Consider the following 16329-nt stretch of genomic DNA (forward strand, 5'->3'; position numbering starts at 1 on the left):
CGTCAAGAAAAGTTCAGATGAAGTTCCAAGTAGACAAGGCTTCCCCTCTGGAATCCAAGATGAACTCAAAATGGAAGTAGGTTGGAGACACCAACCTTGGACATATCAACCTCCATGAATTCAAGAAGAGTGAGATTTTGCCAAGATCTAGAGGCAATGGAAATCACAAATAAGAGAGGAGAAAATGTATGATAGGAATAAACTGTATTCTATCAAGATGAAAATACTGATCAACTAGATCATCAATTGTTGTTCAATGTAGATGAGCCTTCTTATATAGGCAAGGCTATATGGATATGTGAACACACAAACATGACATGTGGCTCAATAAGAAACAAGGGTAGGTAGGAAATAGGTGTGGTAGGTAGGAGAAACTGTAATGTCCCCTACTTGGTTCAAGACAATTTTAACCGTAATTAATCGATTTCCAATATATTTATAACTTTAACTAAATCAATTAAGAGACAAAATTATCTTAACATGAATCCAATCTAGGATGTTCTACCTTTTCTTTAGTCTATCAAGTACTAGCTATCTTACCATACTAAATAATTAATCCTATTTTTGATTTATAAATCAATTACACATTTATTAATTTTTAATTAATAAATACTTATTATTATCAATTCATTAATAAATACCTTGTTTTGGTGATTTAATAAATATTTATTAATTTACTAATTAATAATTACTTTTTATTATATTAATATTAACTATAATTATTATATTAATATTTATTATTATCCATCTTTATGCTATCCCTCATTGATTATTCTAATTACATAGATACATAAATAAGTAAATATAGTAATGTGGCAAACAGATCTGACACATAACAGATTTGGTCTGCCATTCTTATGTTTTTATATATATTGGCTTTACATATATTTCACTCTTATGTTAATATTATGTAATTTGCCTATCTGGGATTTTCCTTTATAAATCCGTTGAAGATCAGTCTAAAAGAATAATTTCTGAGTTATATTCCCACATAATATCATTAACACTATATAATAATTATAATTACAGCTTTATTATTATTATTATTAAAACTATATTATTATTATTAAGTTTATTGAATCCTACATAAGGATGATATCGGGCTCCATATATTATGCATATATATATTAAGCACATTGCCACAAAGAACAAAGATGCTATTGCCTGTAACTAAATACCAGTTCTGACCTGATTTGATCGATGTTGTCAGATAATGTCCCTGTCATGTTTATGCATGTTTAATATATATATACTCATGACGTTTGATATCTATATTCATTGTATTAAATATCTACATTTGTTATATTTAATGTCTGAAGAATCTTTAATATTTATACCTACTGTGATTATTAGTACTTTACTAAATTCAGTTATGATAGTTTTCGAGTCTGATACTTCTAGACTATCTCATTTAAGTTACTGAAAAAATGCTATAAAATTAGAATAATAGAATGAAGTATTTATATCTTATTAAATTTCTGATGTTGTCATAGTAAGTAGTGGGTTAGATACTCCATACCCGTGTGGAATGCATTTACCCTTGTTTTGACTCTTTGTTACTGCTGTGATTTCCTTCCGCCTCCCCCAATCCTACTTCCCGGTTCTTCCCCTTATACCTTGCTAAATAAAAGGGTTGCACCTCTTGAATAATGAAGGGACATATCTCTCCTAAATTATATCTCTTCACAACATAATAAATCGTATCTTTTTTTGTGCATAATGATTATTTGTGACCATATCTAATCGTACCTCACATTACTAATTTAGTTGTGAATTAAATGCCATCTATCCATACGTTAACTCTACTTACCTTGTTAGCCTCTGTTTAGATGCTGCATAACACTTTAGGAATATACCATAATCGTTATCCCTTACTGTTTCCTCATTCATCGATCTTCTAACTGTTACTGAAATTTTCATTATTTTTATAACTCAATGGAAAATTTAAGTATCTGGGCAAAGATTACAGTCACATAGGTGAAATCTTTCAATTGTTATTTAATTCATTATATTTTATACAGTTGAAATGATTACGAGAAGTAATCTACAGAAAGGAGGAAATGATTACGAGAAGTAATCTAAAATAAATTCTCTCTCACAGAAAGACCGTGAGAGTAATCCTTACTTTCCTATGCAAAGGAGAAAACTGAATTAATAAAGCAAATGCATAGATAAAATAAGAAAGGAACCAGCCATTGCCTGGGGGTATATGGCTGGTGTAAATCTGCTCTTGACGTTGTAGGTCTGCATTTTTGAAATCCGTTCTCCAGTTTTCTCCTTGTCCTGAAAAAGTTAAAAGGCGAAGTGGGTTAGATCAAAAAATCTAAGCAATGACTAGATGTCTACTTATCTTACCTATACATCTACATCATTAATCAAGATCCCCTCGTCACAAAAAAATAAACATCTTTGATTGCAAAAAAAAAGAAAAGTTCACCTTCATTCCTTGAAGAATTAGTGTTTTTCTAACTGTTTGTTTAATGTGCAGGGAGAGGTAAAGAATTGCAAATTTTAGAAGGTTTATTATGAGTGGGGTTAAATGAGGCTCCCACAAGGGTTGAGCCCAACTCATGAAAACTATCTGATTGTTCAGAGGATATTTGCAGGTATACACAGGAAGCATAAGATAACGCATTCCGGCTCTCAAAAATGCATGGAGAGTAACTTTGACAAGTATACAGTATACATGGACTTGTTAAAAGCTTTAAAAGCAGCAAAGAAGACAGCAGTAAGGATGATGTGAATAAAGAAAAGATCTTACAAAGAATGACGAAAATCACAGAAAAGATCTTACAAAGAATGATGAAAATCACAGTAAAAGGTCTCATAGAAACAGTGCATCCTCTAATGATCAACCTTATGAATGTATGACAGAATTTTATAATGGAGTTATGCTGTGGATATTTTAAAAACCCCAAAATTTCCTTTCAAAAAGCAGAGATACAGAGGAATTTACAGAAATTCATTTTCAGTTTTCTTAGTTTGAAAAGGAAAAGTTCCAAATTTTTCCAGAAAATGCAAGGAAAAACCCACAAATTACAGAGATAGCAGAGATGCACAAAAATCAGAGTTTTCCTGCTTAGGAAATATTTATAAATTCATCTATTCTGCCCAATTAGCAAAGAACCCAGGAGAAGTTTCAGAGTTTTTCATTTTTCTTTACAACATTCTTTTCAAAAGCCCAGAAAGTTCTCTGCGTTAAAAACCTCTTCAACAGATTTTCCATCAAAAAGAAATTTACAGTTTTTTCATTTTCAGAGAAGTGTAGAGGTAACGTAACAAGTGAATTCTTTTTTCCAAAAAACGCAAAAGCCCCAATTTTCCTTTTCGGAAAAAGTGGAGATTTTAGAAATTTGCAGAATGTCATACCTAAACAATATTTCTTATGCGAAATGCTTCAGAGGGTTCTTATTTTAAGTTTCAAAATGCAGATTTTCAAAGCAAAGGAAAAGTTCCAAATTTTTCCAGAAAATGCAAAAAATGAAAACCCCACTATCAGAGCTCACGCCAAAACACAAATGCCGAGTTCATAGAATTTCGGAGTGCAGAAGATAGCAGAGTTTTTCTAAGAAGAAAAAGATAGGCGAAACTCATAAAATGCCAAAAGTTCACAGTTTGAACCTTTAAAATTACCTCTCATTTTTTGCAATAATGGAGTTATGCCGTGGCTTTATGAAAACTATGTACAAGACGCATGGAGTAGACCTGTTCTAGTCGTAGTCAACTGCCGAAGAGAGAAGTAAAACACGCAGTTCCAAGTTTCTATCAGCAGTCCGAAAACCCTAATGGCTCGGCATTTCTTCCTCGGCAAGTTTCAAAGTGCAAAATGAATATCATTTTAGGGTTTTTTCATCTCTTTATTTCCCCCTTTCATCTCTCCTTTTTCCTATGTAATGGGATCCCATTTTATTAAAACAAGGAGATTAAATGCATGGTGGTCGAAGTTTTTATAAACTCCCACTTACATGTTTAATAATAAACTTTGCCTAGTCGTGGGGGGGCTTTAAAACCCTTAAGTCTTTTTAGACTTATGAAATAGTAAAAGATGTATATAAATTAAATATTTATTAACTACATAAATGTTGTAAAAAATGGATATTTTCTAAAACAACATTTATATAATTAATAAATATCTAATTAATTATTTTTTGCACATATTAATTTCCTAGCTATATTATTAAAAGGAAATTAAAATTTCTTGCATCTTTTAACTCCAAGGTTCAAATACCTTTCTTCCATATACAGAAGACAATGTAAAATGAATATTTAATTGGGTGGATTATAAATCCAATTAATATTTATTATAATTGTGTTTTAAAAATCAATGGATATGCACATGGAAGGAAAATATTGAACCTTAGATAGATGAAGTGATCACATGAATTTGGGGGGCGAATTTGGGCTTAGAATGCAGTTATTCATGAGTTTGGGCTAGTTCTCCAGCAGTTAGAGCTTGATTTTGAGTATTTCATGGGTCAACCTTCAGTTGATCAAGAGTTTACACCTGATTTCACACATTCATCCAGAGTTTGAAGCCTTTTTGTGGGGGTTTCTTTCCCTATTCGGAAATGGAGATTTATTTCACTTACAGATGACTCATGGAGACTTTCAGTTGAACACTAGTCATCTCTTCCTTGCCTTTGGAAGGCTTTTTTGCATAAAGGAAGAAAGGTTTTCAGTTTCAAGAGGTTCTGGATTTTTTTCTCTAGCCTAGCTGAGTTATTGTATCTTGTAACCCATTTTGTAGTTTGTGACAGAAGATTTGAATAAAAATATCAGTTCATGCCTTATCATTTTCTGAGTTAATTTTTTGTGTGATTGAGAGCAACTTTTCATTTTTGTGTTATTTGTGAAATAACCTTTCTTGAATTTTTTCTATCTCATGCATGAATCACAGGTCATGCATTGTAGTTTATCAAAAAAAATGTTTGTGAAAGTCATTTCCTTTCAACTTTTTGAGCAAGAACTCTTTGTATGAAACACTTTTGTGATATGAATTCAGAGATGTCATATGAGTAGAACAGGTGAATTTAAAAGAGTTTTTCTGTTATCTTCCAGATGATTTGGTGTATCACCTTGTTTATGTTGTAGCATTTATTTCATCCTCATTTTCTTTTTCCCTCTCCCTTTTCCTCAAAAGTTTTCTTAAGGTCTTATTAGAATAGATGATCCATCAATATCAGGAACCAGCCTAATCTGGAGGTCCAATCATAGTAATAGTTTACCCACAGACTCGTGATTGTTCCCATGTTAACCAAAAGTGCTAGGTTTTAATAGCTTAGTTTTTGGGTGCACTTTTGGGCCTTAACACTAACCATTGACAATGAATTTCTATCATTAGACGTTGGCATGGGCTAGTACGGGCTCTCTGTTTGATACTTCCTCGCTGTTATCATAATATTCATTTCAAACTAATCGCCGTGTAAGTGTAATCGCTGACTTTGAATACAGATCGCTACATAATATCTTATAAACCAGGTATGGATCGTGTGTAATATGGATTAGATCCTTGTTTATTATAATTGTTAGCCTTCATGATTACTCATTATCAATCACTTCTGCTGAATATGACTGTCCATTGTTGAGGGGACAGTCTCTGACATCAGCAGTCCACTGGCATTTGATTTAATAGTTAACTTTATTTATTGATCAGGATAAATGCTATTCTATTATTTATTGTTTTTTATTGAATATTTGTTTTCTGAATTTATTCATTATTATATTTGTTTCTAATTATATTGTTATGATAATGAATGTTTATTTATTAATTTATTATTGATCAATTACAGTTACACACTGTTATTGATCAAACATTTAAATATCACTATCTTATTAATATGTAATATTTATTTTATATAAATATTAATTAAATAATAATATTTAATAAATTTCAAATAATTATTATACTAATTAAAAATAATTATTTCAATTAGGCTTTATATATATAATGTTCAGAGAGGGGACATGACAGAAACAATAAAATATTCCACGAGGTGGATCACCCACCGAAGGTGGAATTATCACTCCACAATAAGTGGATATGATAAAGTAGTAGCAAGATCAACACCATAAAAGGTGGAAATTCTCCTACACACACACTATCCCAATGTGGCACAAACACCCAAGTGTCTCACACCCAAACTACTATGAAATGCATTTCCTAAGTAAACTTAAGTAAGGTCTAATAATATCCAAGATGAATAATTATTTACACCAACAAAGAGAATGCATGGCACAGACTCACAATTATCCACTCCGATTGCTCGGAGAATGATGTTGAGGTGTCTAAAGTCGCAGAACTACGACTTCATCCGACCAACGCATAATAGAAATTGCTAAGAATCCTATCCTCTTTTGAGATATGAAATCCCTAATGCTGTGTGAATTTGATCAATGGGGACGACCTCAATGTTTTGGTTATCAAGTCTTGACTGCAGGATAGCTTAGTAGTTTGATGTGTTTTGTTGGAAACACAAAGGGGACTTATGGTTAGGCGGAATTGGTTCCGTACAGGGTCCCTAGAGTTTACAGTCCTATATCATCTGATTTTGCTTTTAATTGATGTTATTTCAACTTGACGGGATGGTTTCTTTAATGAAAAAGGAAAAAGGGAGAGAGTGATAAAGGGTGAATAAGAACAGCTAACTAATTCTAACTAAGACAACATATCTCAACACGTAGACGGAAATCTCAAAATAACTAGAAATTACTTTGCTAGCCAATTAGCGCAACTAGGTAAAAACCAGTGCAATCATCTAAGGATTTTGAATATTCAAGCTATTTAGATATGAATGATAGACTCTTACACGTAATTATCCAAATCTAATAACCGAACTTAGCACAGAAGGGGTTTCAGACTAACCATGCAAAGGAAACAATAATCAACTATTTCCTAATGGTATGAACCAAGATTTTCTATCAAATATATGCATAAATAATTGTCTGAAATTAATTACAGTTGTAGAAATATGAAATAAATGGAGAAGAGGACCATGCACTCACAGTAAAACAAACACAGCTTTAACATCCATCAAATCTTGTATGTATTTTGCCAGAGTTTTTTGCAACAATCTTTGTTTTTTCTCCTTTTACAAAGAGGAACTAATTGCTTTATATAGAATTCCAAAAATGGATGAATGGCCAAGATTAAACTTAAACAAGTGGGCCAGATTCATCCTCTACCAAAACTGCTCATACCCATAAATGGGAGGCAAAATATCAGCAACAACAAAAGGAGAAACAATAACTACCAAAAAGGTAATTAATAACTACCCCAAAAAGCTGCTCCAAAAAGTGCAAATGCACGGAGCTCAAGATTTACAACTGTTTTGGTAGTTAGAAATGAACTTTATGCCTAAAAAGTGTTTTTTAAGATTTTTAAAAGAAACTTGCACATTATGAAAGCATTTTCTCCTTTTCTGCTGTAGACCCTTTTTCCAAAAATTCATCCTCGCTGTGCAAATACTCCTTCTAGATGTCCCGACCTGTTGTATTCTCTGCTCAGACATATTCTTGAAATTTGATGCATAGCTGGAACAACACCATGCTTTGGGGCATGGGAGGATGGTGTATTTTATATTGCATATTCTCCAAGTGGTGATCTACATGCTTTAACCCATCCTTCCAATCAGACCGATGAGCCTCAAAACTTAATATGTCCGAATGCAATCCATTGGCAAACTCTAGATCCTCCATGGAGTATACGACCTTATCAATTCTCAATCCATCCTCCCAATCTGGTTGTACTTGATCATCGGACAAACTATTTTTCCAGCCCAGAACCATTGATCGAATAATCTTTCCACCAAGATCCCTCATGTTTTTCAAAATCTCCTCGTATTCCTCCTACTCTTTATTAATGGTATCTTTTGTGTCATTCTTCATGTTGGCAGTCTAGTACCATTCTTTAAAAACACTGATGTCATAAGGATCCAGGATAGCGGACAATGTGGGAATTTGCGTGTGGGTCCAGAAAAGAGCCCTTATGAGGGGAAGAATTGTACCAACCACCTCATGGACCTTGAAACACTCCTTCTTTACTTCAAACAATTTGACAAGAATGGTCTCTCGGTGGTGGGCCATTTCCTTTACATCTTCAATGATTCGCTCTCCCTTTTCCTTAACGTCTCGAATCCATTCCTTGATAGCTTTGGCGGTATCACATACTCCTTCAAACTCTGTTGTAGTCCTTTGTGCCAATGCCAATGGGGGGACATGGGATTCAGGGGCATGTTGCAATGGTTTTAGCAGGTGATCAATATATCCCTCAGCTTGCTCAGCATGAACTCGGTACATGTTTCTCTCAGCAGTCATTTCGTCAAGTTGTCCAAGCATATTCTGCACAGAATCCTTGAACCCTTCCCTTTCTTGCTCTTTGGTGGCTCGTCCTATCGGGATGGTTGCAATGCTATAATCGACCAATGCAATTTGATCTGCTGGCTTATCGATAGGTGGGGTAGTGATATGGATGGTGCGGTTCCTCTGCTCATCCTTGGTAATCTGGGAGTAGGTCTTGGGCTTTTTTTTTTTCCTTTGGACTTTGTTTCCCCTATGCGAGAGAAGATATCCTCCAAGTTGATAGGCAACTTGACGGTTGCTTTCCGCTGTGCACGAGCAATTAGCCAATCTTGAGGGATGGTCTGCCTAGATGTTATGGCCAAATTCCCACTTTGCTCCTTAGAGGTTTCAGCTGGCTCACTGCCTATCTGCAATTGATTTGTCATCGAAGGAATAGATGCAGTATCTAGTCCTTTACTCATAACTGAGTTCTCCCCTACCTCACTGAACAACTGTCGGGTATCCCCTTGTGATGGTTGCTCTTCAGTTCTGTCGGGCTCGTGGGTCTCATCCCCCTTTCGTTCTCCTTCGACGATGGTGTCATCTTTTCCGGTGCTATTCAATTGGAATTCATGTCGACTCCCCTGGGTGAGCTCATGCTTACTAGCCTCTTGATTAGGCGGAATTTCTCCGTCCTCAACTTGATTTCCAGGTTCATTAGAACCATGATCTTGACCTCTGCATCTGGCTCACCTTGTGCTGGAGGATTATTAGCCTCGAATGCATCAACATCACTCTGGGAAGGCGGAGCAGGTATATAGTCAAGTTCAACTACATCATCCTCCGAACTGGGGTCTTTAGATGGCGAACTGACTTCTGGCCTTCTAATAGGGATCTTTTCCCTTCTAGTTCTTTCTGATGCCCGAGTCCCTCTATTAGCTCTGGCTTTCTTCCTCTTCTTTCCGGCTTGCTCAATTTCTTCTTTCGGTGCACTTGAGGTTCCCTCATCTTCCGAAGACTAGGAATCGAGACTACCCATCATATGGTATGTAAATTGCATTCCTTCATGGGTTAGTCTCTCAATCTGCTGGGATAACTAGTGATCGGTATATCTTCCTGGAGCTGCCATAACTGCCTCATAATCAGTAATCGGATCCTGAGACCAATCAATGCTCGGCAAGAGGTATTTTACTGCCTCAAACTCTTGGACCTGCAAGCAATTGCCAGAATCTGTCACCTGATCTGGGACCCGATGGTATTCATAAAGCCACATTTATTGCACACTTAGCCTTGAATATTCACGCCGTTGGACCTCATAGTCATCGGAGCAATTGCTCCAATAGTCCTCAATTGATGCCTTTGCTCTGTAGCGCCTCCCATAGGCTCTTTTTGCCAAATTGTCATGATCGAAAAACTTCCTTGTGAAATGTTTCTATAGGCCATAAGATGCTAATTCAGCAAGTGACTCATCAGCTTGTACCGAATTCTCGAAATGCACATCGAGGGCACCCAAAATCATAGGGAAGGTGAATCCGAACTGTTTCTTATCTTTGAGTAAGCTGCCTGCTGGATGTGCCTGCCTTGCAACTTCCATAAGGATTATTTTGTCTGTGGGATAGCGTGGAAGTTAGAATGGTGCTCCCTCAAAGTTGGCTATTTTGATATAGGTGAACCTAGGGAATTGAATAAACCATGCGCCGTACTTTTGTACCAAAATGGTAGCCTGCTCTGAGAGCCTTATGTGCAATCCCCCCTGCATCAACTTGACTAGGCGCATTGTAAAGGCGTCATTGACACTCTCATATTGACCAATTGCATAAGCAACGTTGTTCTTTTCTCTTTGAGCAATGTCATAGTAGTGCAATTGAGGGTAGCATTCATACACCTTGACTTGATTTGGGCCATTCCCGATTTCACCTTTCTTGATTAATCTTGTTAGTGGCTGGTGTCGAGCAAACATGTAAATCAGGTAGGAGGTCATGGTGAAGTACTTATCTTCCTCAAGTTCGACTCGCTGTGTATGGATATTATCACTGATGATTTGAGCCCAGTCGAACTTGGATTTCTCGGCAAAGACCTACTCCGTAAAGTAGAACATCCAATCTCCAAAAAAGTTAGACTGAGGGAGTCCCATAACCTGGCTGAGTAAGGTGACCATATCACCATGCTCATTATGAAAGTCACTTCTGGGGGTCTTTTTACTGATCCTAATACTCAGGGGCCTTCTCTCCTTATACCATTCTTCGTTTATCAATGTCCTGCATTTAGCAGGGTTCATGTCGTAAGCAACTTGTGCCTCATCTATAGTTGTAGCAATGGGATTATCAAGAAATGGGATGTACGGCAGTTTGCTTCTATAACCATGTATGAGGCAAAAAGGGATTGATTTATCAAATTATGATGTATAGGAGAGTTTTCAAGAATTGAAGGTTAGGAAAATTTACCTTTCAGCTGTGTATTTGCATAATAAAATTTCATCAGCAATTAAATCGTTGAATTCCAATAGTTTGTAAAACTGTCAATGCCTATCTCCATGTATAGCAACTGTTTGTAATTATTCCTATGATCAATATTGATAGTTGTAGCTGTCCCAAACCCCTCAAATTAGATTTATTGATTGATTTTATGATTTCCAAACTGTTTGATGAAAATTTGTGAGTTTGAGCTGAAGTATATACAAGTTTGTGGAAAAATTTGGTAGGGGTGGTTATTACAATGAGGCAAACCCTTGCAGTGGCAGTTACTTAGAGGAGGATTCTGATTTTGATGCAGAGTGGGGAGATGCAGATTAGGGGCAGTAGTATACTTTCTTTGTTTTTGTATTTTCATATTATAGTTGAAAGTGAACCTTGCAACCTTAGGGCATTTTGTTGTAACTTGCACAGTATTTTTTAGTATCATATGCATATTGACAATGATTAATGAAAGCAATTAAATTTGACATTTTCTAATTTGTTCGACTCCCATGTGAATTTTCAATTCAACACAAATGCTATGTATGAAGGAATTTATAATGAATATGATGACTGCTTTATCAATCTTATCATATGAATATGTGAAATTTGAAATTTCCCTCTATATTTTAAATTTTCTCTTTTCTTTATATAACTGTGCCGTTTGGTATCCCCTAGCATCCCCAAAAGTGGCCTAAATAAAGCGATCTTTGAAACTTGTCACCCTGCCCCGGTTATTCCTTTTTTGGAAACTTTGGGTAACATTGATAAAAACATGTAAAACATGAGGTAGTAGTCCACTGAAATTGTTGTGGTATTGGGCAAAATGTTAAGAAGTTATGACATTGTAAAACATGTTAAATGCATGTTTATGCTGTAACTTCATCCCAGGATTTAATTCTGACAGTTCGATAAAAAGTCTTGCATTCACTTCCACCACACTTAACCAAAATATGATGCAAATTAGCAATAGATTCACACAATTTGATGAATGAAATCCATTCTTTGAGGAGCATACACGTTTAAACGGTCATTAATTTAGTAGGAATCCTTAGGCATACTTTGGGTATTATCTTTGACCATATTAGTATTGCATAGCATGCTTCAAATTCTTCTGACCAAAAAATCTATAAGGAATAAAATAAACAAAATAATATATATATATATTTCTGTAAAAAAGTTACAATAATGTCCCTAAATCTTCATCAAGGCAATTTTCAATGTTCACTTCTAAGTTCTAACTGAATATGTGTCTTAATTTAGTTTCATTTGAACATGTTTTTCAAATCAATAAATTCATACCATACATGTTGTCACAGTTTCTATTGATGAGGGAAAATCAATCTCAATGTTTTTTATGCAAAGTATGAAAATTTAAGGATATTTTTGAAATGTATATCTGGAAACTTGCGTTTTCATGGTCAATCCTTTTGTTTAAGTGATTGCATTCATTTGTTATTTGTATCTAAGGTCTACACTTTGCACATTGGTGCTACCTTGCCATTGAAGGAAAAAGTGAAATGTACCTTGTTGATCTAATGTGTAGTAGATGTCATAAATACAGTTAGGGACAAAATTTTAAGAGTTCTATCTTTCATGAAAGAATATTAGTGATCAGCATTTGAATTTTGTCTGTGTTGATGATTAGAACTCAGTCAGCAGTATTGTAAAATTTGTCATGTTTTAAACTCAGTTGATTCAATTAGTTTTAATTATATATGGGTCCATAAATTTTTAGCATTGTATTGTTATTGCTTGCACATTGAATGCGAGAATCATTAGCTGTCATTTTTTTTCTATTTGGACAACCATTTACATTTGCTTATATATTTATGAGTTTCGAAAGATTCTGATATCAATTGCTGTGATACTTTTTTCTTTTCCATGAATTAATTTTTCAGTCGAAAATAAGAAACATAAGATAGTAATCATAGCCTGAGTCAGGCATGAAATGCTTTCATTTCTGATCTGGAATTTACCTTATTCAGGGGCATGGAAAGGGAGTCTACATAGAAGGACAAAAAGCCTTGGACAAGCCATGGAACAACATTTCTTGCCAAAGTTTTCAGGTATGTATATTGTGAACAATTCAATGGTTTTTATTATTTCAAATTCCTTACCTTTGATAACTTTTCTTTTTGAGTATTTTGTAACGCAAGTTTCATGACAGCCACTAAAAACTGATTCTACATTTTCATGTCTGGAAAGGTGATTCAAATGCCTCTAAATTGATAGATGAAACATATAAAAGATCTCAACAATATATGTAAACCATAGTTTTGCTAGCTTTTGAGTGGATTCCAATGGAGCAGGGTTGCAAGAGGTTTTGGATGCTCAAGACTGATAGAGATGGTTAAGAAACAAGGCAAAGGTAAACTGAAACACCTTTATGCAACTTTGAAAGTCTAGAGATTTCTACCTATGGCATGAAATCTCTGGGCTTGGACAGGTTTGTAGTGTATGTTTGATGGGAATGTAAAATGAGGCTGATCATGGTCTAAGTTGACAAGGATGGACAAGATGTGTGGTTGAGAAGACCTTAGAGGCATTTGGACAGTATTTATGCAACTTGGAAATGACCATTGAAAGCATAGTTCTATGAAGATGTGTTCCCATTGAAAATGACAAATTTCTGGTATGCACACATTTTTGGGATGAAGATTAAACACCCATCTAGCACTCTCCTCTCGCCCTCCTTACCACCAATAGATAGGGCTATTCCTGAGATGTCATCATAGAAGCAGGAATGCCTTTGGGACCTTCTCCTCTATTGGGGATGTTGGGGAACACTCCACTGGCCCCAGGACAGCCTAGGGAAGCCTAGGAGTCCACCCATTTCAGGAATCCCAAGGATTACCCATAACTTGTTCAGCAATAAAGTATACTTAATAAAGAAATAGGTGGATGTTGGGGAACACTCCACTGCCCACAAGATGGCCAAGGGAATCCTAGGAGTCCACCCATTTCAGAAATCCCAAGAAGTCCCCACAACTTTGTTCAGCAATAAAGTATAGTTATTAAAGAAATATAAACACCTAACCCTAACCCTAGATTGTTAATGGGACTCATCCACATCCCACAACCTCAAAAAAAGTATAAATAAGCATGCTGACCCTCTATCCAAATAATCATCAGAACTTTGTAACTGTATTGAGCAAGAGAAAGACTTAAGTTGTCTTCAATCAATCATTTCAAGGACTCATCAAGCCTTCAAGGCAAAGCTTCACAAAATCATTCATTCCCATTTTTTGCATGAAGCATTTATTGACGACATTTTTTTTGTATTTTAATGAAAGAATTGAGCATCCATACTTTCTCCATTGCTTCTTTTCATCTTAAACAATTTGTTTTGCATCTACAATAGCATCCTTGAGCAACTTGCCACTTAAATCTCTTGGAGTGAGGGCATTGTGCCCTTTCCCTACAATTGTCAATGTTGTCACCAAACTCTCCCAATATGGAATCCTTGCCATGTTGAAGAAAAGGTTGTTATAATACCAAAAAATTTGTACAAGCCTTATCTACTTCTTTGTGCACCTCCCTATTCCACCCAATAGCTTCCAATGAAGGTTGTGACCTTGGTTCATTTCTACACACAAAAAACTAGACTAATCTTGAAATCGATGAGGATGGGACATGTATGGATCATGACTAGAACCGAGAATGCCTTGCATATCCACCTTAAATTTTCTTGATAAACTAGGAAAAATGGCTTCTTGTGTCTTCTTCCTTTCCAATTTCTTTTCATCTATTGCTGCAAGAAGGGCTATCATCTCTCGTTTTACTTGAGTAGGGGTTGTTGGACATTCGTTGCCATCACAACAAGGAATACTTGAAAGATGCTATTTGAGGCGATTGATACCTCCACTTAGCTTCTTTGATTACCATGTACAAATAACACTCTAAAATATCCCCAAATAAGGATAATAGGGAAATACAATAGCTTTTTCAAATTTCACACTTAATCACATGTAGTTTCGAGCCACCTCAAATATCAATCTGCTAGTATATTTAAAATGGATATTGCAATACAACATGAAGTATATGGTAAACTAAAATATACTTGCACGGGATACAATCTGAAAGTCTTTATTAACAACAATAAGCCAACAGAGGAAATATAGATGGATGCATTCGATATGAGATTGTGTTAATGTTTAGCGTTGAAATGTGCTAACATTGATATATTGTCTCAATAGAAAAATATCTTCTCAGGTGATTATAGTAAATAGTAATATTATGCACTTGGACAAATTAGCGTAGAATGCATCATTAAGGCTCAAGGAGTCTCAGCTTGAACAAGACCAAGTTGTTGCCAATACCAGAGCAGTCGATTAGAGGATAGAGTCCATGTTTGAAATCATTCGCATCATTGATTAAGAACATCGATGCAATAAACAAATGTCACAATCATACCACTGTGAAGGATGTGCTTCCATAAACTAAATTGCTAGTGCCCATATTCATGCGCTCTCCTAGTATTTGTCAGTTTGGAGACAATAGGAATCTTTTCGTCTTTAGAGAGCCTTTATCCAGCTATTTTCTTGAACCTGCCAATGCGTACACAAATCACGACAAAGGACTTCAATATAGTCTACCTTGTGGTAACCTTGGACGACAATTCTTGATGTACTTCGATAATTAGAGTCACCATTGTAAATACTACTCTCGGCAACACATGCGGTAGATATCGCTGCCGATAATCCAACTCCAATATTTCCAATATGATACTCTTAATTTGAATCGGCACAATATTGGAAAATAAAAGTGGATTATGCACTTCTTGCATATTGATTCAAACACTTAAATCTTCAGATTGCCCTATGCACTAAATAATGAACTTTCTCCTTGGCTTGTAAAAATTGCAACTTGGCCCTCATCATATCCTTGCTGTGTAAAAACTTGTGGTTTCATCATTGCCATGTAGAAAATTGGTGTTTTGAGGTTCTCATGTAATATTTCGAGTATGTTGCATGCTTGTGTAAGATTTGGGGATTTCATAGTGCTCATGCGTTACAAGAAGTTACAAGGGCATAAATTTACACAACTCATGCATTATCTAGAGCAGATCTTGCAAGTGGTCATGCATTGATTGCAAAGGTAAGGGCAGAAATTCACACTATTCGTGCAATGAAGAAAGGTAAAAAATCCACTACGCTCATGTGTAAACTAAGGGCAGAATTTACTAGTGCTTATGTATGAATTGAAGTGGTTGCAACATGAACAAGAATTGAAGTTGAGCAGATTTTCACCATACTTATGCATAAAAGTTGAACTTTCACTCCCTCATGTATAAAAGTGGAACTTTCAAGGGCTTACGCATGAATTCATCACTTCACACACTTGGCAATCTTTGCAATGCAACATTGGGGGATACAAAGGTCAAATGTATTGCTTGGGCGAAATTGCAAGGGGACCTTGCAATTCCACCCATTGCAATAACTAAAGCAGGACTCACCTTTCAAAACCTTCACTTTTAATCCCGAACTCATTCTTGGATTTGTCAAAACAAAATCTTCTCATTCTAAGGCTAAAGACTGCAAAAAGTTGCCAAACTAAAACTTGAACAAGACACTAGCCTACCAAGCGAAAAGAGGGG

The 16329-nt window shown here is 35.5% G+C and overlaps 1 protein-coding gene across 1 annotated transcript in view; it reads left to right on the forward strand.

Moving 5' to 3' along the window:
* LOC131035853 (cytosolic endo-beta-N-acetylglucosaminidase 1) overlaps positions 1 to 16329 on the forward strand; it is a 219624-nt gene that overhangs the window by 107913 nt on the left and 95382 nt on the right. The window contains exon 8 of the mRNA XM_057967598.2: positions 12719 to 12799. Coding sequence (XP_057823581.2) covers positions 12719 to 12799 — 81 coding nt within the window. The remainder of the gene's footprint in view (positions 1 to 12718; positions 12800 to 16329) is intronic.

Source organism: Cryptomeria japonica, chromosome 7 (genome assembly GCF_030272615.1).
Source record: "Cryptomeria japonica chromosome 7, Sugi_1.0, whole genome shotgun sequence".
Taxonomy (NCBI): domain Eukaryota; kingdom Viridiplantae; phylum Streptophyta; class Pinopsida; order Cupressales; family Cupressaceae; genus Cryptomeria; species Cryptomeria japonica.